Source organism: Gossypium raimondii, chromosome 7, assembly GCF_025698545.1.
Source record: "Gossypium raimondii isolate GPD5lz chromosome 7, ASM2569854v1, whole genome shotgun sequence".
NCBI classification, from domain to species: domain Eukaryota; kingdom Viridiplantae; phylum Streptophyta; class Magnoliopsida; order Malvales; family Malvaceae; genus Gossypium; species Gossypium raimondii.
The window spans coordinates 48861858-48872712 of NC_068571.1; the positions used below are offsets into that span (position 1 = coordinate 48861858).

A 10855-nucleotide genomic window follows, 5' to 3' on the forward strand; every position below is an offset into this window, starting at 1 on the left:
GTAAACATTGAAATTATTCTTTGATTATATTTGTTCTTTTTGACGAGTTTCTTCTCTCTTTTTTTCTTGCGTTTCCCGCAAAAAATAACTGCTCGTTTTATTCTCAGATTTTCCTTTAGAAAAAAAGGAAAGAAATTGTCGGTGAATTGCGAAAACTCGTCATAGCATTTTCTTCATCTTCTTTAGATCGAACCAGGTTTCGTGTTCTTTTCACCCTATATATCTTTTATTCACTTAAAATATCTATAAATTCTTACATTTAGCTTCTCGAATCTATCAATTTTTGATCTTTATGGAAAAAATTTTAATATCTCCAATTCGATAACTGTTCTTGCTCCCATTTCCGTTCAGTTCCCTAATTTTATTTGGTCCTCCATATTCTTTCGGTTTTCAGTTTTTATTTGTGGCAATTAGGATGAGATTTTTTATGAATGTTAAATGGTATAAACTTCTTCTTTAATTGTAATATAGATCATTCCCTGAATACAATTTTGCTTTTTCTTGGTGGTCATTCAATATAGTTATGCTTTATATGGTGGCTGTTTCGTATTCCATCTACATATGTCTTCTTTAAAAGGAACCAATTAATGAGATAAGAAAAGGAAATGATCTTTTAGAAGGTGAAAATTTGTCATAAAAAAATTCAAGAAATTCTACTATTCGTTCTTTTTTCCCCTTTTGTTGGTTATATTTGGGCATGTTTTTTCAGGTTCGTATGGTTGCAAAGTAGCCTCAGTAATTGACTTCATTACCATTGATTGTGCCGATTTCGAAGTTTGCTATTATTGCCCAGTGATTAGTTATGTTTAGTTGGTTCTAATGAAAATCAGCAAGTTCGTTTTTGGTGGAAAAGTTGTGTTTGTCACCAATGGGTGTGAACTACTTGGTGATCTCAGCGTTCTCTACAGCTTTAAGCTTTATAGCTCTTCGACTTCGGACAGAATTTTCACTGGATAAACTTCAAACTGATGGGTTAATTACTGGGAATTTTATTCATACGGAAAATGTCAACCATGTACTTGAGCTTCTTTTGGGTTCTTACTCCATGGCTCTGCTGGCAAATTTTGTGCTCAATGTATTTATTCTAGTCATCCTTACTCTAAAGGTTGGTTTAGTCTGTTTCCATGAGCCTTTTAAGTATTAATGATTTTGAAAATTTAAACTTATAATGAGAGCTGATAACTGTTATCTGTCTTAAGACATTACTCTGATATGAAGCAGCTATATGCTGAGATAGTTTTGCAAGATAAATGACGTTGTCAAAATTATTTATTACATTGGAAGAATCATTTGAAACTCTGAACACTCTGAAACCAGATTGATACTTTGATTGCAAGGCCTGGCTATAAACAAAAGCTGTGGAAATGTGAAGCATATATGTCACTTTTTGATAATTGTTTGAAGTTCTCATGATTCGATTTACACGTGCTCCATGTCTGAAATTATGAAAATGAACTTCAGCTAGGTTCTTGCTAATTAGTGGGTTTTTGTTATCCATTTCCTAAGTAAATTTTTTTTTGAGCTTTGATGAAATAGGCAGGTTCATTTTGGAGTTTATATATCTAAGAGTAATTATTTATTGTGATAGTAAATTTATGCTGTCTTACTTTAACCTTGTTTCACTCTTTGGCGGTTCCTTCTTCCATGTGCAGACTGTATTCTTTGGTCAGTTATACCCTTCAGAAATTCGGAAATTAATAGAACGCATTATCAACTATGTTATCTACAAGGTAAATGTTTAACTGATTTAAACAATATTAACCTGTAATGGATGGTTTCCTGGATTTCTGATATGTTTAGTCTGTATATCCTTTAGGCATATGAACACGCTATTTCCTTCTTTCTTCTTAAGAGAGTATGGTTATGGAGAGTAAATTTGATGATGCAGAAAACTGACAGAGATGACAGTGCTTAGGGCAGATTTAAATTGAGGAAGTTCTTAGTGCTCTTGGTAAAAGGTTTAATTGAAGATTTGATTGTGAATAGTTACATTTTATTGGACAGGCAAAGGCTTAAGTTTTTCTAGGGTTTTAACACAACTATTAATACTTTAATGAGGAATAGATACTTTTTGAGTTGATGAGTATTGGTCTCTTGTATCAGAATGTCATCATATTGGGCTTCTTGATGGCTGGAGACCACCTGGTGAAAATTGAACTACCAGCTGTTGTGAATTATTTTTGGTCTGGCTCACCATTTGGATTCCTGAGACAGTATTCAGGATAGGGTCCCTTTGTTCAATTATATTTGGTTTCTTGAGGAAGTATATTAAGCTGCTGAAGTTAGGTTTGTACAATTCGTGATTACTAACTTTGATCACCATTTATTTTCTCACCAAATAAGAATAGTATCTTTCCCTTGGTCATGGCTCATCTCAAGGGCCACTTTGTGGTCAACCTTAGATATGCTGAATACTGATGGTTTTGCAATATGATGGATACACCAAAGGATGTGTGGATTGTAAACTTCATTGTTTGTGTGAGGGTGTAAGAGAACTCTTTATTTTTGTTATAATGCATAAGGAATATTTCTTTGACTAAAGTATTGGATGGAAGATGCATATGGACAAATGAGGATATACGTGGTTTTCAGAGAATGGCAACCTAGTCAGTAGAATAAAGAGAAAGGAAAGAGAGGAAAGCCCCTTGAGGAAGAAGAAGATCAATTTACACTTCTTTGATTAAATTATCAGTCTGTTTGCTTGTAGAAACCTCATGGTCCTCATGGATATATTACAGGAAATCAGCATGCCATCCCCAAGATTTCTTTTTCTAGCTCTGTATCTGTAGTGTATGACAACAGGTACTGCTGCATTGGCAGCTGAATTGATTAATTGAACCAAATATGTTGTGTGGGTTGGCATAAGTTGTTTGTGGTTGAATTGCTGATACTTTCTTATGGTGAAACTAAGTCAGGATTGAAATTGGTAAATATTTGGGACTATTTTCATCTTAAGTTCTCTTACATGCTTTCAAGGTTTTTTCTTTCCTCTTCTTTCTTTTCGCTAATTCTGATATGTATATTGGTGGATATTGCACAGGGGACCTTTTTACCATTAGTTATTCCACCAACAATAATCCAAGCAGGTCTTTGGTTAATCTGGTTGACTGTTATATGTTGTCTAAAGGTATACTATTTGTGATGGAAATCTTGTTTTTAGCTGAGGATGGAAGAGATTGAATTTGAATTGCTTCTTATGTATCCTAACATTTTCTTGAGCACACACTACAGATGTTTCAAGCTTTGGGCAGGGATAGACTTGAGCATTTGAATGCATCTCCTTCCGTTACACCGTGGGCATACTTTCGTGTCTTTTCAGTGTTTCTCTTTGTCCTATCTTTCAGTTTCTTCTGGTATTGCTCTATGTCTTGTACTTTTGTGAATTAGGAAATACATCCATAAACAACATCCCTTCTTTTTCTTTTCGTTTTTTTAAAATTACTATAGAATGAATAGCATTATCATACTTTTAGAATGCATGGCAGCATTAGAACTCAAAGGCTATAATGATGTTAGTTATTTTTTAATAGCAATATGAATTCTGTTGTTGATGCCTCTATTTTGGTGGCCGGGACTTACTGCCACTCTGAACACCAAAAGAAGAATAGAAAGATGGGATTGAAAATATTATTGAAGCCTGTACAGTATTTTGAAGTTATCTTACGCAAATAACCTTGTTTATCGGATAGGTCCCAACTCTAAAGTGCCTTAAAGTGAACAGTAGCTTCAGAATTCTAGTTCTTTGTTTCTATCTGTCTAAACTAAATAGTGCCTTTAGAGTGCAATTCCATGGCGTTAATTTTGGTGATTCTAAGCTTAAGGCAAACAGTATAGTACAAAAACTTGTTCCTGAGTTGCGGGTAGTGGAGTTTCTGCTTTTTATAATTTGGAAGAAGGCAGTTTGGCTTCGCACAAGTTAATAAATATGTGAAATATCCTTGTTTTTTTGTGGGTGCACTCAGGATAGGGCTGAGCTTTGTGCTATACAAAACACTGAATCCGTCTATGTTTCTGCTGTTGTTTTTTGAGCCTCTCAGTATTACTTTTGAGACCATGCAGGTATGCTTGATATATACATGTGCAGTTTTTTATGATAAATGCAATCATTCTAGAAGTTATGTAGCACTTTTTTTTGATAAAGTTATATAATACTATTATTCAGTGAAAATTTTGGATCCTGGTTTGATTAGGTGGCTTTGTTATATATGGTATTCTATACAGGCAATTTTGGTTCATGGGTTTCAGCTGCTTGAAATATCATTCCATGCAGTGGGCAACACTGTAGATTGCCAAAGATCAAAACTATTTGATTTATCAGTTGCAGGTATTTCTGCTCTTTTTTTTGGCATGGATATAAGTACTTTGTTTGTTGACAGGTTGGCTGGATGTTCTCATACTTGATGGTTCTCTACTTTAGAATGTCAAGACTTGAAGGGTTTTGTTTCCTGAGATTGCTAAGCAAGCGAGCAATAAATCAAAGGGATTTCATTGTATTGTTCTCATTATATTATCATCTCCATTCTCATTAACATAATCCTTGTTACTATAGTTTTTCATATATACTAGGTAAGGACATATGAATAAATGGAGAAAGCTGAGGCACCTGTTCTTGTATTTGTGAATGTGATCTATTCTTCAGTATCTATACGACTTGGAGCTATTATGTTCAAGTCTTTCAGATTGCAACATTTTATGCCTTCTGGTTATTTGCAATTTCGTTCGTGCTTCTTGTTAAAATTTTTCTAGGCTTGCAGGTTTCATCATATTTGTCCTCTAGTAAATCTTAAGTTCTTTGCATTCCTTTACTATGTGACATTTTCCCCCTTTTAGAATGATAGTTTTTTTCTTATTTATTATCTGGCTAAAAAGGGCGAGGTTCCTTGTTGTTAGCCTTCTGTTTGTTCCCTGCACTTTCTTCCTCTTATTTTCTTTTGATGATTGCACCTACAGATTCGTTTTGGGAATGGAAGGGCATTCTTATTCGCAATCTAGGTTTCTTCCTTGACTTGGCAACACTGATAATGGCAGTTGGCCATTATGTGCTTATTTGGTGGCTTCATGGCATGGCATTCCATCTAGCAGATGCAGTTCTTTTCTTGAATATACGCGTAAATATTCCATTGTATTTGGAGCATTTTAAAGCCCAATATTGATAATTTGACATCCCAATACATGTTCCTTCTGTTCACCAATTCAACTTTTTTGAGCAGGCATTGCTAACTGCAATTGTGAAACGAATAAAGGGATTTATCAAATTGAGAATGGCACTAGGTGCTCTTCATGCGGCACTTCCTGATGCAACATCTGAAGAGATACAGGCATATGATGATGAATGTGCCATATGTCGGGTATGCTTTTGTTTTTTTAATTGTTTCCTTTCTGGTTTCCGTTGATTTCTTAATGTCTAACTAACTTTGCAAAGCTCAGGAATCTATGGCCAAGGCTAAAAAGCTTCATTGTAATCACCTTTTTCATCTTTCTTGCTTGAGATCTTGGTATGATTATATGCTACTATCAAATTCGGTTTGTGTATTTGCTATGTGTGCAGCTGAACCTAATGCTGGATATTAATATACCATGCTAGGTTGGACCAAGGCTTAAATGAAGCTTACTCATGTCCAACATGTAGAAAGCCACTTTTCCTGGGCAGAACTGAAAATGAGGTGAATTCCCGTCAAATAAATCCTGGACTTGATCGGCAAAATATGCCTGGTCACACTTTAGCTACCGGAGTATTCCCAAATCAAATGCAGAACCCAGTGGAGGGCAGCCCTTGGAGGTTTGGTTCCTTTAAACTAGTCTCCCTAGCTTGCCTTGAAATAACAGTGTGTTGTACTTTCATTTTGAACAATCATTTAATCTAGAAGTTAGTATTAAAGTATGATTCATTTAGTGCCCTGAGTATCACTGGAATTCTTTCGTTGTGCATTGAATAGTTTATGGATTTTCTGTTAGTGAGGGTCAAAGGTGGTTTGCCCCAGCTTGTTTTGAAATAACCATGTGTTGTACCTTCTGTTTGAACAATCATTTAGAAGTTCGAATTGAGATGGGAAACTTTTACTCTTGATCCTGATTACAAAGGAATTCTTTTATTTTTTGGGTAATAAGTAGTTCATTTATTGAGGTAGGGTTAAACTGGTGGTCTGCCTCCTTTCTTTCTCAAGGAAGGAATTAATTTAGGTTTGGGGGAATGGTAGGTGGGATTTTGATGGACTTCAACTCCATTAGCAGCAAACTGCTGCCCTACATCTGCTGCTGTTATCACTCCATATCCATGTCCTTAAAGAGAAAGGTTCCTCTGGTTTTAGAAAGAAGTAAATTGCATCGCATGCATTATTTCTTCTGTTGATGCAGGAGTCAGAAGGGAGATGGCAACTTTCAGATGCCTAAGATATAATGTTTGTTGCAAACCCAAAATTGATTTTGGAAGTGAGTTGGAAATCTTGTTCTCTTTGTTGTTCTTCAGGATGCTTATTGATATATATTATTTGGTTTTTGTAGGAGTGCAGGACTGGATTCTGGATGGCCGCATTCTTGACCAACCCAGAGTGTTGATGGAGCAGGTCCTTCTACCGGTGTTGGATCTGTCGGACTTGGGAGAGTTCATATGATGATGAGGCATCTTGCATCTATCGGAGATACTGCTGTTGAACATACTGCTTGGAGCCCCTGGTCCATGAATCCGTCTCAGGCCGCTGCATCTGTTTCATCAGTTCCACCAAATGTCGGTGGAAGATACCCTGGAAATGCTGGCAGTTTACGTATGAGGACTACCCCAAGTACAGGAAATGGCAACATAGCAAACATACTTGCTATGACTGAGACTGTATGAGAGGTTTTGCCACATATCCCAGATGAGATGATTATTCAGGTATGGTTAGGATTTAATATGACAATTAAGATTTTTAGCTTGCAGATTTTACTCGGTTCAGTCGAGTGTGGTTTTTCATTTGTTAAAAGATAAAAGGAAAAGGAAAATTATTCGAGGGAAGGAACAGCTTAGCTAATTGAATTTATTGTTTATTATAATTATAAGAAATGATGTAATTTGACATTGGAAATTGCAGGACTTGCAGAGAACAAATTCTGTTACTGACACAGTGAATAATCGTCTTCTCCAAATGTGATGATGTGCTGTATCCTTGGACACATGCTTCATCCATTCTAGTTCATTAACAAATATCCTGGTCTTTTAGCATATGTGATGCTGATGCCAATGGCAATGCCAACCTTTGTGAGGTTGTTGGGATCAGAGAATGGCCGGTTCCTCTTATATAAATATATGTTGATGGTTGGTTGCGTGAATATGAAGGCAAGGTTGGTGAATCAGATGGTGTTATGGATAGAAAAGAAAGTATGAGAAGTTAACAGTTGTATTGGTTTTTGTTGTTGTTATTGTTTTAATGTGAAAAATAGAAGTTGGTGATCAGCAATGAGTACGAGGGTTGGCGTTGGTAATGCCATTCACATTGGTCTTGAATCTCGATCCTACCACAGCTGAAGCAGCAAAAGGAGAGAGAAAGGCGTACATTGTTTTGTTAGATGTTTGTATGAGAATGGTGGCAGTGGATCCGAAACTCTCAACTTTACTTTGGGTTTTAAGTAGTATTGTAGGGTTTTTTACAAAATTATTATAAATAAAAAATAAAAAATAACCAAAATATTATAACTTTTTTTTATTTACCAAAATATTATAAATTTTATTTATTTACCAAAATATATAAAAAAACAAAAAACAGAAAAAAAAAACCTGACACAGCCTGATCAGGCTAATCACATTGGCGGCACCAAAGGTGCTGATTGGCGGCACCAATGGTGCCAAAGGACTAAAATGTTAGTTAAGGGTAGTTTTAAGGACCTGACATGAAAATTTACCATTTTGAATTTTGAAAGTTAATTGCTGCTGTGCGCACTAAAATTGAAATATGGCTAATTGCCTTCTAAGCCCTCCTTATTTATTATTTTCTTTTTATTCCCCTTCAACTCATTTTTTATTTAATAACTCTATTTTAATTTATTAAATTTAATAGTTTATGTTTATAGATAAAATAATTTATGTTTCCATTATTTTTTTCCTTTTGATTTAATATTAGTTAAGGAATATATTAAATTTATAAAATTAAAATAGTTTAATTTAATAACTCTATTTTAATGTAATAAACTATTCTCATTTAATAACTCTATTTTAATTTAAAAAATTAAATTAAACTATTTTAATTTTATAAATTTAATATATTCCCTTAACTAATATTAAATCAAAAGGAAAAAATAACGGAAACATAAACTATTTTATCTATTTATAAATTTAATATATTCTTAATAGACTTATAACATAAACATGTTAGACAATTTTAATTAAAATAGTCTCTTAAGATATTATGAAGCAACAAATTTTATATTTCAGTAAATTTTATATTTTAAATGAAAATAGAGTTATTAAATGAGAATAGTTTATTAAATTAAAATAGAGTTATTAAATGATAACAGTTTATTAAATTAAAATAGAGTTATTACTTAATTAGAATTCTAAGTATCTTAATTATCACTTAACTAATATTAGATTTAATTAAAAAATTAATAGAAATACCAGGCATGCCTTATTGAAAAACCGAAGTAATAATAAACTGATCACCCATAAAGATAACCCAAATAGAAAAAATAAATTATAATTATATTATATACTCTTAATAACTCTATTTAGTAATTTTTTAAATAAATTATTCTCATCAAATTATCAAAATAATACATAAAATGCGAATTAGTTTATACTTTTTAAATAGCATTATTTTAGGTAAAATATATTTACTTTAATAATAAAATAAAGGGCTTTTATGAGTAAAAATCATAGATTAAGAGCTTATTTAACTACAAAAATAAGTTGAGGGCTTGTTTATTAAATAAAAAAGTGAGTTGAAGGGGAATAAAAAGAAAATAATAAATAAGGAGGGCTTAGAAGGCAATTAGACATATTTCAATTTTAGCGCGCCCCACACACAGCTAGGGGTGTTCATTCGGTTAACCGACCCGAAATTGCTATAACCGAATTAACCGAACCGAAGTTTTTTCGGTTAATAAGGTCGGTTAACCAAATTAAACGAAAATTATGTGTTTTTTATTTTTGGTTAAAAATTACCCGAATTACCCGAATTACCCAATTAACCGAATTAACCGAATTACCCGAAAATTACCCGAATTACCCGAAAATTACCCAAAAAGTTCGGTGTTGAGCTTGAGAAAAAATTGGGCCGGGTTTAATTTGACCTATTTAAGCCCTACCCTGCAAAATTCGGTTTACCCGATTTTTTTCGGTTAACCGACCGGTTTCGAACCGATTTAGCTGTTGAAAAAATCAAAAAAACATTAACCGCCCCCCGACCGAATTTTTTCGGTTAACCGACAGATTAACCGAACTCGGTCGGTTAACCGAAAAAAATCGGGTTAACCGAATTATGCACAGCCCTACATAGCAGCATCAATTCACTTTCAAAATTTAAAATGGTAAATTTGCATGTCAGGTCCTTGAAACTACTCTTAACTAACATTTTAGTCCTTTGGCACCATTGGTGCCGCCAATGTGATTGGCCTGATCAGGCTGTGTCAGGTTTTTTTTTCTGTTTTTTGTTTTTTTTTGGGCATATTTTGGTAAATAAAAAAATTTTATAATATTTTGGTAAATAAAAAAAAGTTATAATATTTTAGTTATTTTTTATTTTTTTATTTTTTTATAATAATTTTGTAAAAAACCCAGTATTGTAACTACACCCACAAGTTTAATAAAAAAAAAGCAGGCTTTTGATCCTGCATTTACTGAAATTCGGTTAGTAGTACTTTAACACGAGAGTAGACTAGATTAGGCAGGGCTACAGAGTTGAAGTGGACAAGTTGGCAGTAAAAAAGGTCGTTTTGTCGACCCAAGATCCGGGGATTGTTAACAGTACGAAAAAACATCAACGTAGTTATTGTAATAAATAAAATAATGATTGTCGGTAATTGTTGTGGTGAATGTAGGAGGGGTGGTCATAAAAGCAGGCGACAATTGAATTGGAATTGCTCTCCATATGGGAAAATGTTGCATTTTGTAATCCTCCATTACTGTTCTACTCTTGTCATTCGTGAATGTACCTTTTTTGACTACATCCATTTCGTCTACAATTTTGCTTCACAAATCACTAAGCAATTAACATGAGTTACACGCACGCCAATGAAAATATTTATATATATACTTGCAATAAAAGTTTGATGGTGCTGCTGGAGCTCTCTCCTTTGGTAGGGTAAAGGGTCTAAGTTTCTGGGGGCGGCATTTAGTTCCCTCTCATGCTCTTAGACAGTCAGTCTCACCCACAGCAATCATCTGCCTTTCATGCAATAGTCTGCCATTTATATTTATTCAAAATACCACCAAAAGAAATTTTTACTTACCAACTAGATTTAATTCCGAATCCGATCATGTCTTGTCTATTCTTCTTCATCTTTGTGTGCCTGGCCATGCATGCATGCAATGCACGACATCTTGGAGTAGTCATGGACGACAATGATGTATCCAATAAGAAACATCTTTTTTCTACCAAGGTAAACCTTTCTTCTCTCACTACTAATACCCTTAATTGATTTGTGTTTCTTATTTGGGATTTGTTATACATAATTGCAGGTGATGGGAAGTGTTAAACGGCTGAACAAGGAGCAACCGACAGAAACATCAGTTAAAAGCATAGTTTTCCATGAGAGGAAGGGCAGAGAAGAAAGGTCAAAGACAGCAGTAGGTGTTTCAGCTTCGGGCAAGGAGTTGGATGAACGTAGTGGGTTTTTCTCTGATTATTCCAGACCTAGAACACGCCCTCCTTCTCACAATTGAACT

General features: G+C 34.1%; 2 protein-coding genes across 6 annotated transcripts; both read left to right on the top strand.

Annotated features, from left to right (window-relative positions):
- Window positions 1-14: 14 nt before the first annotated feature.
- On the top strand, window positions 15-7679 carry LOC105785199 (E3 ubiquitin protein ligase RIN2-like). Of its 5 annotated transcripts, XM_052633258.1 has the most exons (14): window positions 16-196; window positions 710-1105; window positions 1653-1730; window positions 3041-3127; window positions 3232-3353; window positions 3963-4059; window positions 4222-4324; window positions 4951-5108; window positions 5211-5348; window positions 5428-5495; window positions 5585-5779; window positions 6355-6429; window positions 6502-6871; window positions 7068-7679. In XM_052633258.1, the coding sequence occupies exons 2-12, from the start codon at window positions 869-871 to the stop codon at window positions 6395-6397; spliced, it is 1326 nt and encodes a 441-aa protein (XP_052489218.1). In that variant the 5' UTR covers window positions 16-196; window positions 710-868; the 3' UTR covers window positions 6398-6429; window positions 6502-6871; window positions 7068-7679. The 5 variants fall into 5 exon arrangements, with proteins under 5 accessions (XP_052489217.1, XP_052489218.1, XP_052489216.1 ...); XM_052633257.1 differs by having other exon boundaries at window positions 15-196; window positions 6355-6871; XM_052633256.1 differs by having other exon boundaries at window positions 17-196; window positions 5585-6429.
- Window positions 7680-10286: 2607 nt separating this feature from the next.
- On the top strand, window positions 10287-10855 carry LOC105785211 (uncharacterized). The gene is made up of 2 exons (XM_012611168.2): window positions 10287-10569; window positions 10649-10855. Exons 1-2 carry the CDS (start codon window positions 10315-10317, stop codon window positions 10850-10852), a joined length of 459 nt encoding a protein of 152 aa, XP_012466622.1. The 5' UTR covers window positions 10287-10314; the 3' UTR covers window positions 10853-10855.